The 16,921-nt window shown below is 41.4% G+C and overlaps 1 protein-coding gene and 1 long non-coding RNA gene across 2 annotated transcripts in view; one reads left to right on the forward strand and one right to left on the reverse strand.

The window, feature by feature from the left end:
• The window catches only part of LOC137334269 (uncharacterized), a 105,387-nt gene that overhangs the window by 81,904 nt on the left and 6,562 nt on the right, over positions 1 to 16,921 (reverse strand). The window contains exon 2 of the long non-coding RNA XR_010966120.1: positions 9,435 to 9,497. This is a non-coding gene — a long non-coding RNA (uncharacterized lncRNA). The remainder of the gene's footprint in view (positions 1 to 9,434; positions 9,498 to 16,921) is intronic.
• Positions 1 to 16,921, forward strand: part of LOC137334268 (protein bassoon-like) — a 379,103-nt gene that overhangs the window by 43,498 nt on the left and 318,684 nt on the right. The window contains exons 3-4 of the mRNA XM_067998926.1: positions 7,610 to 7,915; positions 8,021 to 8,596. Coding sequence (XP_067855027.1) covers positions 7,610 to 7,915; positions 8,021 to 8,596 — 882 coding nt within the window. The remainder of the gene's footprint in view (positions 1 to 7,609; positions 7,916 to 8,020; positions 8,597 to 16,921) is intronic.

The raw sequence follows: 16,921 nt of genomic DNA on the forward strand, positions 1-16,921 counted from the left end.
GGAAATCTCCTATCAATCTACAGATCAATACTTCTACCAGGGGTTACTGCATGAGCAGAATCCATGGTGGATGTTCCAGCCCTCTGTAAGGCTTTTAAACCGTGTCATGTAGAAATCCAGATGGTGTCACAAAATTTTACTTACTTCTCTAGCAAGGGATCCCTTCCTGCACTGTGTTTGGGTTTTGGACTAGTATTGTTGGGCTAGTCACAGAATTTGCCTCTTAACACCCATTGATTCTGTTTTTTAAATATAGCCATTACTAAATTTTTTTTGATGTGCATGTCTGATATTAAAAGATGATCATTATCGGGAGTCTTTTTAGATAATGTTACAAACATTATGATTTAATGTTCTTTCCTCCTGTTGCCCCTCTTATAGGAGAGCCAAAGAAAGTTAAAAAACCATTGGAGTACCGTGTTGGAAATTCTGGAGGCTGTCTATTGTAGGTGGAACAAGCAGTTTTTTGCTGCTAAAATCCAGTTTCTTGGATATTCAGTACAAAAAAGAGGCCTGACAACTGCCACAATTGAGTTTAGGTCAATAGGGACATGTTGTGTAATGGAACATTCCAAGTCTGGACAGGAATAAAATGATGTTGCTATTGCACCTTTTTCTCCCTCTTCCTGAAGACATTTACTTCTGCTGGGATACAGTCTATGGGCACTTTCCAGCACTGTGCCAAGTAGCCATTATTTGTGAGTGAGCCAAGGCAAGCTATTCAGCCATAAGAGTATTGCAGCCAAGCCCAATCCTGTTCACTCAATTTACAATTAGCAGTCAACGGTGGGAACCCTGGCTAATTTTTCTGCTCCTGAAGCCAAGGATAGAGATCAGTTGTGCCCGTACTGCTACACTGGCTGAAATCAAGTGGGGATCAAATTAGGACTTAAACCATTGACTTTCTGGAACCCCACGACTCAAGTGCAAATTCTGCAAAATATCACCCTGCTGAGTTCTCAAGTGTCCTAGGTCTGGACTTTGGCCAAAATTTGGGTATGGGGTTATCAATGCTGCATCCTGCCATATTCACTCATAAAAGCTTCTCTACGTCAACAAGGTGTGATAAAATATACATCACTTTCCTGGATGGTTGCAGCAGTAACAACATAGAGGAAGCTCAAAACCATACAGGACAAAGCAGTGTGATTGATCAGCGCCCCTCTCACTGGACTCAATATCCACTCTGTCCATCAGCGGAGCAGTGTGGCTGCAGTATGTACGATGTACTACAGCAACTCATCTCTGCCTTCAATGTTCCTTGGTTGACTTTCTTGTCATGTTGGTAAATAGTTCTATATATTGCTGAGATATTTGGGGTAATATTTTATTGCCTGCATTCTTTTGTTTTTACATTATTGAACTGAGGAAAAAATCTTAATACAACTCATTGTAAGGCATTAATTATTTAGGGTCATTCACTTAGGACAGATAAAATAAAGCAGGCCCTCTGATATTATTACTGGGGTTACTAACCACACTGTACAGATTTGGTTGTCCTGGGGATATAATAAACCAAGATATTACTTTACATCTTCTGACATTTGTGTCTTCAGGTTACAAAACCTGACTTCTTGGTATGCAATTACAAACCCACTTTAATAGAGTCTTCAATATCCAGTTATAAATGTGTGAAGGAGTCACTTGTGTAACTTTCTGGCACTTGCTAGCAGCAACCTTCATCACCGCTTTCTGTAAATTTGGTATTTATTTTCTTTGAAACTGTATAAAAACATTAAGAAAATGATCTTGTATCGACACAAAATTAACATTGACATTCTCTACTTCAAGGACTTAAACAAATATTTGGATTTTATGCTGAATTTTAATATAGTCAAAAGACTTGAGGTGGAGTCAAACTGTTAAGCTAAAACTAGAGTGATTCAGGGATCCTGTCTGAATGGATAGATTATATCACAGATTCAGAACACTCCATTCCGGCTGTGCAGTGAAGTGATTCATTGGTTATCACAACAATAATTACTACTTTGAACACTCAAGTTAGCTGCTGAAATTTTCTCTATGTTGGAGAAATGGGGGCTTCGGAAAACAAGGCATTATATAAATGTAAGTTGTTGAATATAGAAAAAGCACAATCAGGGGCACAATCAAAAAAAAATGGAGGCCGAGCCAAAGAAGAAAATATTAGGAGTGACCAGAAGCTCGGTCAGAGGTGGGAGTTAGGGAAGGTTTTAAAGGGGGAGAGGGAACTTGAGATGGATGGGTTTAGGGACCTTGCTGAGCACAAACTTGCTGCTGTGTTTGCCTACATTTCACAAGTACTTCATTGGCTGTGAAGTGCTTTGGGATGTTCTGAGTACATGAAAGACTCGAGATAAATGCAAGTTCTTTTGTTCCTTTTTTTAGAAAAGGTTAATTTTAGTGGCAGATAACTTTACCTTAAATTGAAGTGGCACTGATGCTGGAAACTTTTTTTTTGCCATCCTTTGTATATGTTGACTATATGCAAATGGAGTGTATTTGCCTAAGTTGTGCCCTTGAACAAGGCCATAGTAGTTAGTGTTAGACCAGCCTCACTAAAGTCTGGCATAAAAACAGAAAATGCTGGAAATGCACAGCAAGTCTATCAGCATTAGAAGGAAAAAAACAATGGGTCTGATGATGTTTATACCCGAAGCATTAACCTGTTACGTTTTGGATATAAATATCATCAGAACCATTGTTTTTTCCTTCAAATGCTGATGCTGAGAGACCTGTTGTGTATTTGCTGTATTTCCTGTTTCTATTTCGGATTTCCAGCGTTTGCCATCCTTTTTCTTTCTATTTGAAAGAGGAACAATGGATTTACATTTCAGTTGGGGGCTCTCCATCAGACCTCTACTGAAGAGGCCTTGCACACAAGCGCTGTGGTTTCTAATCTTGTAGCAAAGCTAATAGTTGTGATTAGCAAGCAAACAAACTGTGCTCCCTGAATTACTTGCTGCAGCAATTTGGACTATAATTGCGATAATTTAGACTGATTGACGTTGGCCATTTGCTGGTTGTTAAACAGACTCATAGGGGGTGATTTTAAGAGGAATTTGGAGGGTGGAGGGGCTCCGAAAATCGCGGAAATCCCGTTTGGGTTTGGAAGTTGGCTCCAATCAGCCGACTTCTGAGTTTCCCAGAGACCCACCTGTGTGCGCTTAAGCGACCCGAAAACGAAAGTCACGCCAGCAATTAAAGCCGGCAGGATGACAATTAAAGAGCAAAATGTACCTCATTGAGGTACTTAAGGCACTTTACCTGTGAGAGGTGAAGTAATTAGAACGAATTTTACCTGGGTGGCTTGCCCACCGCTTCTGATTCACACCTGGAAATGAACCTACCTTTGCACTCTGCTCTGATGTCCAATGTCTCCTGCTCTGATGTCCCCCTCTTCACCCCACCCCCCCGATGTCCCCCTCCCCCCCCCCCGATGATCCCCTCTTCCCCACCCCCCCCCAGTCTTCCAGTCCAGCGCCGGATCTTCCACCTTCCACTGCCTCCTTCGCCCCCCCCTGCGTTGCAGCTCCTGACTGCAGCCAGCCTGTAAATCAGGCTGGCTGCTGGGCACAAAACCCGGAGAGGACGTTAATTATCAGCAGTCAACATGCGATCGCGTCGGAAATGGTAAGTTTTGTTCATGCGGGTTTGCCACGCGCACCTTCACCCCCCTGCTGCCAACCTACCACCATTGTAAAATCGAGCCCATAGAACTCTTAAATATCTGTAACAATAATTACAGCTGGTCTCCAGCTTTTTCTGCTATTTTATTCATATTTGCATTTATATGGATCCTGTCTTGATTTTTCTGAATCTTTAAATTTTTTTGCATTTAAAAATGATTAAAGAGACAAGAATGGTCATAAGTGTGGCATGGTATAGTGCCTTGTAACAGTTGGCACTAAAATGGCTGTATTGCACATGGGTGCTGATTGAAAAGACAAAAACATTCTAAGAGTTACAATAAGTGGGTACGTTTACGAAATAACACCAGCAAAAAAAAATCTTCCCCTTTTGTGGACAAAGAGTCTGAGTATGAAGCAAATATAAAGAAATAACTTTGGAATTAGGAACATAGGAACAGGAGTAGGCCATTCAGCCCCTCGTGCCTGCTCCGCCATTTGATAAGATCATGGCTGATCTGTGATCTAGCTCCATATACCTGCCTTTGGCCCATATCCCTTAATACCTTTGGTTGCCAAAAAGCTATTTATCTCACATTTAAATTTAGCAATTGAGCTGGTATCAATTGCTGTTTGCGGAAGAGAATTCAGTGTCTTTTGGCAATGCTGGCTTTCAGTTATCCTTCTAGGTAAATATATGTCGGCTGATGCTCCACTGAGGGAGTGGTACACTGTTGGAAGTGATCTTCGGATGAGATGGTACACCGAAGCTTGTCCAAGTGGCTCAGGTGGAGGTTGAAGTTCCCATCATGTTATTCGAAGAAGTGCAGGGAGCTCTCCTGTGACCTGGCCAACATTCCACCCTCAACCAAACTGGTCGTTAATCTCATTGCTGTTTGTCGGATCTTGCTGAATGCAAAATGGTTGCCATGTTTGCCTATCTAACAATTAAACCCTTCAAAGTAGGTTTGTATACAAAGTGCTTCTGAGAGATGTGGAAAGGTACAAGTATTTCTTGTTTATAATATGTACAATATTGGTTAAATATTTGAAGGGAAAAAAGTTACAGGGCTATGGGGAAAGAGCAGGGGAATGGGACTAATTGGATAGCTCTTTCAAAGAACTGGCACAGGTACAATGGGCAGAATGGCCTCCTCCTGTGCTGTACCTACTGTGATACTATGATATGAAATGTTGGTGTCAATTAATGTGTAATGAGATGTTGCTTTTCAAATACAGATAAGCGTAGGATCAGTTGCTGATGAGTTTTAACTTTTGGGTTCCATTTTTCTTGAAAAGTACAATTGTGTTCTTTCTGTGTTTTAACTACATCTTCCTAATTACTTAATAGATTCCCTTCCTTATTTATATTTTTGTTTCACAGTGAATGCAGTGGTGCATTTTGGTAGGAAGAATAAGGAAGCCACATACTGCTTGGATATTAAGAGTCTAAATGGGGTAGAGGAGCAGAGGGATCTCAGTACAGTTACACAAATCACTAAAAGTAGTAATGCAGGTTAATAAGGCCATAAAATAGGCAAGCTAAGCACTGAGATTCATTTCTAGAGGGATAGAATTGAAAAGCAGAGAAGTTATGTTAAACTTGTATAAAACCTTGGTTAGACCACACTTGGAGTATTGTGCGCAGTTGTGGTCTCCATATTATAAAAAAGATATAGAGGCATTAAAGAAGGTGCAAAAAAGATTCTCAATGATGATATAAGAATTGAGAGGATATACTTATCAGGAAAGGCTGAACAGGCTGAGGCTCTTTTCTCTAGAAAAGAGGAGGCTGAGGGATGACCTGATAGAGGTCTTTAAGATAACGAAAGGGTTTGATAGGGTAGACGTAGAGAAAATGTTTCCACTTGTGGGGGAGTCCAAAACTAGAGGTCATAAATATAAAATAGTCACTAATAAATCCAATAAGGGATTCAGGAGAAACTTCTTTGCCCAAAGAGTGGTAAGAATGTTGTTGACTGGAGGTCACCGGTTACGGTTATTGGCTTAGTACAAAGAGGAGAAGAATCAATTCTCTCTTAACTCTCAATTCACTTTATTCATGCCGTTAGATCATATACATATAGCTTATAGGTCTGGTTAGATATAGACATGCAGTTTACACCAGGTTATACAGTTTTATACCCAAACTAGGATCTAAACGTACACCCACTAGGTTTCTCTGACACTTCCTGAGTGGTCACAGAATATAAAGGATAATACCCGAAAAGGAGAGCTGACGCTGGCCAGGCGTTCTGTTCTCTCTCTCTCTCTCTCGACGTCGTCTCTACGTCCCTGACGTAGGGTCTTCCACTTCCGCGATGGTTGGTCTCCGGAGTCTTCGCTCTGGCTCCACGCCCCAGATTCTTCATTCTTATTCCGAATCTTATCTCTTCAAGCTGTGCTGTCTTTCTCCCTTTGGTTTAGGCTTGCTCGCCAGCCTGTGTCTTCTCCTCATTGGCTCTGTCCCAAAGACTTAGGTAGCATTACCTCATTACTCCTTTTCTAAATAAGGACTTGTGTCTTATCACATCTCCTTTGTCTTTCACAAAACTTAGCTAATTCAAACCGGTTCCAGCCAGCACAGGCCAGCGACTGAACTCAGGTTACTTCAGTTCAAAAGTTGCTTTTGCCTGTGTCAGCAGTTGATGTCTCAGGTTACTTTCTGCAGCCCCTGGCCAACAATGAGGAACATGCTACCACAAGGATTAGTTGAGGCAGATAGCATAGATGCATTTAAAGGGAAGCTAGATAAGCACACAAGAGAGAAAGGAATATAAGGGTATGCTGATAGGATTAGATGAATTAGGGAGGAGGCTTGTGTGGATAATAAACACCAGCATGGACCAGTTGGGCCGAATGGCTTGTTTCTGTGCTGTAGACTCGATGTAACTCCACACCTGGATTGGAACAGCAGCCTTTCCAGTACTGCTTGTGGACCAGGAGGCTCAGGAGTGCTGGATCTGGCCTTTCTCGCCTCCTTTCAGCCGCCAGGTTTCCCAAGTCCAGGGAAACCCTGCCCGCAGCCATTAAATGTAAAAGTCAGTTAAAATTTGAGGCACACAGCCTCATTAACATATTTAAATAATTGACCCACCTCTCTAGCAGGTTAGTCATCCGCCCCCAACCCCCCTCTGTTAAAACCGGAAGGAGGAGTATTGGGGTCGGGTATTAGATTTTTGAAATTTTAATCCCCTACCCCTTTCCCGCCCATCCTGGGCATTAAAATTTCCCCCTAAGACTCATTGATGAAAGGGCTGCTCTCAAATACATTGTAGTTGTCAATCTCTCCATCCCTCCTCCTCCCCTCCAACCCATTCAGAACCAGCAGTTAATACCCTATATTGAAATGATCAGTGATGTATTGGTTGACACACCTGGGTTAGAACACTGTCCTTTCATTTCTGTACTTAGGTCCACTACTGGTTCCAGTGGTATTAATTGTTCTTAATGGCCTCAAGTGAACTGTGGATGGCTGAATAATATTCAGTGCTAATTTAAAGCATTGGAAAACAGAAATGTTACACTGCATGGTTGGATCAAAGGACATTGTCTTCATGTACATTTTTGGAAAACATTTTTGTTTGCAAATGCCTTATGTGATATAAATACATATTTGCATCACTTGTGTATAAAATTATGTCAGAAATCTTGCAAGGCAATTCTTCCTCTGAAGCCAAAATCTGGCTGAACAAATGTGTTTTTAGTGAAGGCAATGCTCGATAGCTCAGTGTAAAGAGATTGTTACTTTACAACTAACTTGTAGTATCTAACTTGGAGGGGTAAGTGCCTGATGCTGACAGGTGGGGCAAAAAGTGAAGCACTTTTTGTAGCACTTGCATCCCACATCATGAGGACAAAATTTTAACACACAGTTTAAGTAGACTAATAAATTTTTATGGTAACCAGTGATGTGATGCATTATGATTTGAGGTTGCAACAAATGTTCATCAACTCTAATTTCAGGTGGTGTGACACGACTTTCTTCTTTTATTTTGTAGGTAGAAGAATGGTTGTGCTTAAACTGTCAGATGCAGAGAGCTCTGGGGATGGACATGACTACTGCACCATGCTCCAAAAGTCAGCAACAGCTACACTCACCATCACACCAGCCCCAAACAGAACCACAAGCAAAACCGCAGAGACAGCTTCAAGCAGATCCCGTCCCCCAACAGGGCAGGACTACACCAGTGAAAAGGGAGCTTCCTAAAGTGCCAACTGATGCACAAAATAAACCTGAGACCAAGATGCAACCCAGTCAACGTGAGCAGCAGGGGCCAGCAGCTAATCAATCTCAACCAAAGCCTGTTGCCCAACCAAAGCCTGTTGCCCAATCAAATCCTGTTGCCCAATCAAATCCTGTTGCCCAATCAAAGCCTGTTGCCCAACCAAAGCCTGTTGCCCAACCAAAGCCTGTTGCCCAACCAAAGCCTGTTGCCCAATCTGAGGCAACCAGGCCTATGGGTCAGAGCCAGCAAACTAGGCCTTCCCCTGCAGAACAAAGGAGGACAGTAGAGGGTTCACCAGCAAGAACACAAGCAGGGCCCTCCAGTCTATCCCAAGAGCAGGAGGGCATTACTGGTAAACTCTTTGGGTTTGGAACTTCCCTTTTAAACCAGGCCACTAGCCTTATTTCCACCCAGCCAGAACAGACATCACAAAGTCAGCAGTCACCTGCTAAAGGATCTGCAGCTAAACAGGCTCCAAAAGTAGTGTTCAGTGATCAAAGCACAGAATTGAGCTCAAAATTGCAGGGCTCAACAGCAGGAATGCAAGTTAAAACTGGGGGTGTGTCTGCACTTAAACAAGGAAAACTGGAGCCAGTTATTCAACAGAAAGAAGCCACCAAACCTAAAGTACTGTGCCCTCTATGTAAAATGGAACTGAATGTGGGATCAAGTCAGCCTCCCAACTTTAACAACTGCACTGAATGCAAAGCCCAAGTGTGCAACATGTGTGGCTTCAATCCAACTCCACATCTGGTAGAGGTAGGACTGATTCAAAGAGTTATAAATACCATAATGTGCTGTTCTATGTTGTTGGCAATCTCAACTGACTAGAAATGGAATATTGACAATTAGAAATGTGCCCCCAGATAGTTCTAGCCCTAAAATCTTCTGGATTGCTGACAATTTAAGGAGTTAGAGATAACTTGTGAAGGTAGACTGCTGTGATTTTAGGTGCCCTGTTCAGACCATGCTGAAATTGCGATGGAGTAAGATAAATTAACTAGTGACCAAAATGGTGTTACATTTATGGTTTTGATGTATGATGGGGATGTTTGGCAACCTGGCTACTTGTAAGCGATCTTGGCGTTCAGTATATTTATTGACCAAATGATCTGGATGTTGATAAGCCAACTACAGAGCTTTGTGCTGAGATTATATAAATGCTCTTCAAAAGCTGTACATGTGATATTAAGGCACAATGTGTATTTGTTAAAAATTATGCATGGCTGTTCGTGAAAAGAGTAAAGGTTGTCTGGTTACCTGTTTGTGCATTGTATATATTTTGTCCATATTCCTGAAAATATTCTTTGTGGTTGAAGGTTGAGTGTCTGCTCAAGGTTGACTAAGCATACCCTGCTCAAAATTCCAGTTAACAGTAAAGCGCTATTGAAATCATTGACTTACTGAACTAGAATCAGTTATAACTTGGAACAGCATATTTGTTCATATGGTAATTACAAAATTGCCACAAGACACATACGGGGGTTAAATTGGATTAGGCCCAAATCCAGGCGCGGACATCACGGTGCATGATTAGCCCACATCCGGTGGTCCCGACGCAGGCAGCATGTTAGATTTGTGCTGCCACCTCATTTACCTGATTGAAGCACAGCATAGAGGCGCATCCGTTGCTCCACGCACTACACCCTCCATCACGCACCTACCAACAAATTCTTTCAATCAGTACTCAACTCTTCCAATTAGATGCATCCTCTCACCCACATTACCACTGTTTCAAGCCACACACCTACAACTCACAGGTCACTCACAGGCAGCTATTCAACCATGCCAGGCACATCACCCAAACATCCTGCAGGACACTCACCGACACATGTCCCACTTTCTTGTTGGTGACGGTGGCATATAATGGGAGGCAGCAAGTAGCAGTGGCATTTAGCCCCTCGAGCCTGTTCTGCCATTCAATAAGATCCTGGTTGATCTGTGACCTAACCCCATATACCTGCCTTAGCCCCATATCCCTTAATACCCTTGATTAACAAAAATCTCAGACTTAAAATTAACAAGTGAGCTAGCACCAACTACCATTTCTGGATGAGCATTCCAAACTTCTCCCATCCTTTGCGTGTGGAAGCGTTTCCTAACTTCACTCCTGCAAGTCCTGGCTCTAAATGTTAGGCTATGTCCCCTAGTCCCAGTATTCAAGTATAGGAGACCTTCAAAAACAGGTACGACTGCATCAGCAGCCAGAAGCAATAATCCAGCATCTAACCTGTAAATCCTGCATGGCCTGTTTAAATAGCGCTGGTAGGGTGTCCTCCAGGCTGTGTAAGACATGTTCAGATGGTCGTGGTTAAGACAGTGCTTTGGCTGCAGTGTTAAGTGCCAAAATGTTGTCTATCCCTTTAAATCAGTGTTGCACACTGATCGAATGCATATTCTCCTTACTTTACATGCAGCCGATGTTCATTATCTGCGCCTGCGCGAACCCTTTTATCAAGATGGCGTCCGGCTCATGTTATGCTAGAAGTGTGCGCGCGCATTCTGGACGCCATTTTGGAACTTCAGGAGGCTGCGTAGCACCTACACAAAGGGCGCTACATGGCTGAATTTCTAGTGTGCACACTAGAACCTTAATTTCCACACTCAAACATTGCACGATGTCTTTTTTTTGCTACGGAAGGTCTTCTTCCACTTTCACCTCTCCAGCATCACAGCTCTTAACAAATGCACGTTAATACAGAGAAGCACACATGTTTACAGGAGCTGTCTGTTTGGTGAGTTCACTAGCAAAGTCCACAAATCAGCAAGGTACCAATTCTATGAATATCTTCTCACTAAAGAGGTAAGATAGAATAGTAGTAGCAGATGGACAATTTATACTCGACAATTGTGGTCTTGACATTCAATCAACTTCATCTGTCTAGAACACTTATCCATTATAATGTATAACTTTTGGGACAATATCTATTGAAATACTTAAAGAAGACACAATATTTAGGGTGGATCACTTGTCATATCTGTGCATACCATCCTAGTTTTGATGTGTTGACATGTTAAAATTGCATGTTTTTGGTGTACTGTATGTAGAGATGTTTGTATGAATCATCTGTTGAAATGGGGTCTGTAAGGAGAACAATGGAACTGCAATAGGTTTATTGTTTATTAATAAATGTTTTGGTCCTAGGGTTTTCCCCCCAAATAATCATATGTGGAAATATTGTAAAGTAATGATGAGAGTGATCATAATTTCTGCTATGTTTGTTCTTGGCATAATGATTCCTGAGAACTTGTATGATGAATGTGATTTTTGAAGAAACCAGCCACAATGTATTTAATATCTGGTGCACCTTGCTTATTTCTTACATAAAAGTCAAGGATGATCATGCTGGCACATTGTGGTGCTGTGATGCCGTGCTTGTATAAGGGTGGTGACAATGTAACTCAATTGAAAGTGCTTCTCAGTGTGCTATAAGAATTAAATGTTGAAAAAAAAATTAGTCTATAAAGTATCCTGACCTCAACTTCAGTACTTCTAACACTGAAGTTATTATTGGCATGGTGCAGTGCCTTGGCTTTTTCGGTGTTCTCCACTGTGAGATTGTGAGGTGGTAGGGCACTAGGCCATATCCATAGCATCTTGAGTGAGTTACCAATCTCAGAGCGCTGGAAGAAGGCATCAAGTGGAGACATGAGTCACCCTCCAGCCCAGATTGAATATGAATAGAATGTTATTAGGTGTGAATAAGCAATGAGACTTCGCTTTTCCTTGTGCTGCAGTAATCACAAGCAGGAATTTAAAAAATATATATTTGATCACTGATCTGTGTTGAATCAGCTGATCTTAGCTGGCATTACTATTGGCCTCTGCACCTTTGGGTTAGAGAGGAGAAAATCAGCCAAGGTTCCTGATGGCTATCTATCCTCCCCTCCTGGAAGTGCCATGTGCAGATATTGGGTGAGCACAAGATTGAGCTTGGCTGTGCTGCACAATTTAGTGAACTAGCTGATTGCACTAGCTGTCAAGGCTCACACTTATGTAATAGCTACTTGAGTGATGTACTGATTGGTAACTAGTGCTAATGGAACTATACTCCAGCAAGTCTTCAGGAGAGGAGAAAATTAATGAGGAAGAAAATGCATACCTCGATTACAGCTCAAGTAGATTACAATTACGAAGATTCTTAAGATTATTTAAAATAGAATGTGCATATGTTTTTTTTCTTAATTGCACTTAATTTCACAGGCCTAAGCAAGACAATGATTTAAATGCTGAAACTGTATAGTGCTTTGGTCAGGCTGCATCTTGAATGCTGTGTTGAGTTCTGGTCACCAACACATAAGGGAAACATCCAAGGCATTCAGAGAAAAGTAATGAGACTGGCCCCTCGTGTTATACTACTGAATTATAAGGAAAGGTTAGAAAAACTTTGACTGGCAATTTGCTCAGAAGTGCTCATGAACAGTCCCCTATGTATAGGAGCTGCTGCAGTAAGACTGAAAACACAAAGGTAATTTTTTTGGCTGTGAATGTTACTTCCTCACATAGAAGGTAATATGGTCTGGGGGCAAGAGGACTTTGCTCTGGGTGGTTTGAAAAAAGAGGGTGTTGACAAGTGTCATCTCCTGTGATGGCACTAGGACAGCCTCTCATACTTGGCAATGAAGCTCGGCCTTTGAAAGTGCTCGCTGTTTGATTGTCCGAGCAGACTCTTGTAAGGTAACTCATCAATCAGGCATTTAAGTATGAATAGATATGCAAGTGACACATTCTGAGATGCATAACAATGAAGGACGGGCAAACCATCTAAATTACTCAAGGCAGATTAATCATCTCGAACTTCTCTTTAGAGAAAAACATAAAGCGTCGAGACCCAAGTTTCTGATGCAGTTAAACTTTCTCAATCACTAGAGGATAGAGACTGTTAATCTCAGCAGCCAGTATAGAATAGAATCATAGAAGTTTACAACATGGAAACAGGCGCTTCGGCCCAACATGTCCATGTCGCCCAGTTTATACCACTAAGCTAGTCCCAGTTGCCTGCACTTGGCCCATATCCCTCTATACCCATCTTACCCATGTAACTGTCCAAATGCTTTTTAAAAGACAAAATTGTACCCACCTCTACTACTGCCTCTGGCAGCTCGTTCCAGACACTCACCACCCTTTGAGTGAAAAAATTGCCCCTCTGGACCCTTTTGTATCTCTCCCCTCTCACCTTAAATCTATGCCCCCTCGTTATAGACTCCCCTACCTTTGGGAAAAGATTTTGACTATCTACCTTATCTATGCCCCTCATTATTTTATAGACTTCTATAAGATCACCCCTAAACCTCCTACTCTCCAGGGAAAAAAGTCTCAGTCTATCCAACCTCTCCCTATAAGTCAAACCATCAAGTCCCGGTAGCATCCTGGTAAATCTTTTCTGCACTCTTTCTAGTTTAATAATATCCTTTCTATAATAGGGTGACCAGAACTGTACACAGTATTCCAAGTGTGGCCTAACTAATGTCTTGTACAACTTCAACAAGACATCCCAACTCCTGTATTCAGTGTTCTGACCAATGAAACCAAGCATGCTGAATGCCTTCTTCACCACCCTATCCACCTGTGACTCCACTTTCAAGGAGCTATGAACCTGTACTCCTAGATCTCTTTGTTCTATAACTCTCCCCAACGCCCTACCATTAACGGAGTAGGTCCTGGCCCGATTTGATCTACCAAAATGCATCACCTCACATATCAATTGAGAGTCCACTGAGTAATTGAACTATATAACTTTGCAGAATTATAGATATGTAGAGAGAAAATAAAGGGAGCAAGGATTAACACCAGGGATAATCTGTGGTGAGAACTTCACATCCGAGTGCCTGGCTGAGGACAAAGGACTCTGTTTTAGTATGTCAACCTGGTGCTCTGATTGAAAAGTTCAAAAGGGCTGTTGATGGTGTTGCAGCCTATAGAAAGATGACTAAATCCAAGAAAGGAGTACCTTCTTTTATGTGCCAACCCTAGACATGAACAGCATTATCTCCACAAATAGCAATAATTCAAATAAAATGAACAACTTCAACATAAATGAGATGGTATAGTTTGCACGGGTTTTTCCTACATAACTTGTAAGTGGTTTTGCTTCCTAGAAAATTTCCAATGGTATTTATCCCTACGTAAGAGAGGCAAGAAATTAGATTTGTCAGGTATTGACAATTCTTATGAGGGAGCTGACCAACACTGGGGATGTCCTGCTAGATTGAAAACAGACTAACATGGTGCCCATTTTCAAAAAGGGCCATTAGTCTAACATGAATATCATATAGGAGTAGGGCTATGGGTGTTCAGGTGGGGCCATTTATATAACCATGTTTGTATTGCTCACAGTTGGAAATGTCTTGGTTTTCTTTTAAATTCTATGTGTTCATTTTAAATGCTCCATGTTGGTCTATTACATATCATTAATTTATCCTGAGTGCTGTATGAATAAATTCCAGACTAATGCACTGGAACACACATTTTTGCTAATCAAATATAAAAAGGACACAAGCTAATACTTCATTCAGTGTTAACTCTCTTGCATGTTACCCCATTGTGCAATTGATTCTGATTGTCAGTTTTCCTTGATCCATTTAAATGGCATTTACAACTACTCAATCAGGGATGTACATTCTACACTTCATGACTCTGCATTTCTCCCAAATGCTTTTCCCTTTTTCAGCCCCATTAATCATGGGATAGGCTTCGTCTGATACTTTTCCCAGTTGGCCACTCTGAGCATGCATTGCAAAGGTCAGCAAGCTATTCAATGTTGAGGTGATGTGGAGATGCCGGTGATGGACTGGGGTGGACAAATGTAAGGAGTCTTACAACACCAGGTTATAGTCCAACAGTTTTATTTGAAATCACAAGCTTTCGGAGGCTTCCTCCTTCGTCAGGTGACGAAGGAGAAAGCCTCTGAAAGCTTGTGATTTCAAATAAAACTGTTGGACTATAACCTGGTGTTGTAAGACTCCTTACAAATGTTGAGGTGGGAGAGGGGTGGAATACAATAGCTGAATGCGACTCTACAGTTACCTACTGTCCAGACAGGCATGCTTTCAGAGGAATTGCTGGAAATCAGGAACCTTGGCAGAGTTGTGTTTTTTCCTTTTACAGTTTGCATGTGTTTTTCCTACGTAACTTGGAAGTGGCTTTGCTCCTTCGCGTGGGGGTGTTGAGACTGATCACAGTACTTGCCTCCTTCCCCACTAATGCTGCCCTGGTTCAGATAAGCTAACAATATACACCATACAAACCGAACCTGGAACCCATCTATATGTCTCAGTATGCAAGTGTGCAATGTATTTACCCACTGAACCATTGTCACTTGTGGGTGATAATCCTATTGTCAAATTTGGCTCTGCATTATCGGTTTTATCCCTCCCTTATTGTTAGAGCCTCTACTTCAATTACATGTGAGCTGCTGTCCCTAAAGCTACTTGATCTTCTATCTAGTTACTTTCAAATATCTTACTCTACAGGAATTTATTTTTGAATTCCAGTCGTAAAGCAATAAGATCATAAGAACATAAGAAATAGGAGCAGGAGTAGGCCACCCGGCCCCTCGAGCCTGCTCCGCCATTCAACAAAATTATGGCTGATTTTCTACCTCAACTCCATTTCCTGCACCATCCCCATATCCCTTGATGCCTTTAATATCTAGAAATCTATCGATTTCTGTTTTGAATGTACTCAATGACCACAGCCCTCTGGGGTAGAGAATTCTAAAGATTCACCACCCTCTGAGTGAAGAAATTTCTCCTCATCTCAGTCCTAAATGGCCTACCCTTTATTCTGAGACTGTGACCCCTGGTTTTAGACTCCCCAGCCAGCGGAAACATCCTTCTTGCATCTACCCTGTTGAGCCCTGTAAGAATTTTGTATGTTTCAATGAGATCACCTCTTGTTCTTCTAAACTCTAGAGAATACAGGCGTAATCTACTCAATCTCTCCTCATACGACAATCCCGCCATCCCGGAAATCAGTCTGGTGAACCTTCGTTGCACTCCTTCTATGGCAGGTATATCCTTTCTTAGGTAAGGAGACCAAAATTATACACAGTACTTCAGGTGCGGTCTCAGCAAGGCCCTATATAATTGCAGTAAGACATTTTTACTTTTGTAATAAAGGCCAAGATACCATTTGCCTTCCTAATTGCTTGCTGCACCTGTATGAAAAATCTTTTCTTCTAAAGCTTGAGTGGAGGAGATAGTCGTATCCTGTGTTCAACTGTTTCCTTTTTTTACGTCCCAGAATATGAAAAATATAATTAATTTCGCCAACATGAATATATCAGTAAAGTGAGCATATGTTGAAAATCCTAACCTCTCATGGTTCTATTTCTATCTGTCCCTATGTAGCCAGAACATTTCCTGCAACAGCTTCTTGTCCTGCCCTTGCATGGTTACCACGACATGCTCTAAGATTTCATCTTCGGTCTCCTTTTTCTTATTTGCATGCTGCCTTTTGGTAACATTATCAATCCAATATTTACCAATCTTCCTGCTGCCCAGCACATTGAATTCAAAATCCTCATCCTCATTTATAAGTACCTCCATAACCTCACCCCACTCTACCTCTACAACCTACATCCCATCTCTCACTCTCCATTATTATGCGTCTGGTCTTAAATTGGCTTCTCTTTTTTGCTACACCATCAGTAGCAAAACGTTAAGCCATCATGGCGCATCACTCGAAATCTTCTCAAAATGTATTTCTTTAGTCATACCTTCAATCACCTTCTTTAACCATCACCTTCCAGTCCCTGTTTAGGGTTTATTACCAACTCGCTTCTTTTGTGAAGCACCTTGGGATGATTCACTACATTAGAGATGCTTTATGAGTGTATGTTGTTTTCTGTCTACATTTTACATAGGGACTTGCACAACAGAAAATTCATGTTAAATACTTTCTTCATCAAATCTCTGAATTCTTGATATAGGAATCATCTGTTTTTGTATGTTATTTGTTTAATAAATAAATACAAAAAATGGGAAAATTTTGAATTTTTCTCAAATTCTCAGTGGACAGATTTTGATTCATTTTGTTCTGAGAGCTAGTATCCAATCTCATAAGAACATAGAACATCAGAA

Source organism: Heptranchias perlo, chromosome 17 (assembly GCF_035084215.1).
Source record: "Heptranchias perlo isolate sHepPer1 chromosome 17, sHepPer1.hap1, whole genome shotgun sequence".
Taxonomy (NCBI): domain Eukaryota; kingdom Metazoa; phylum Chordata; class Chondrichthyes; order Hexanchiformes; family Hexanchidae; genus Heptranchias; species Heptranchias perlo.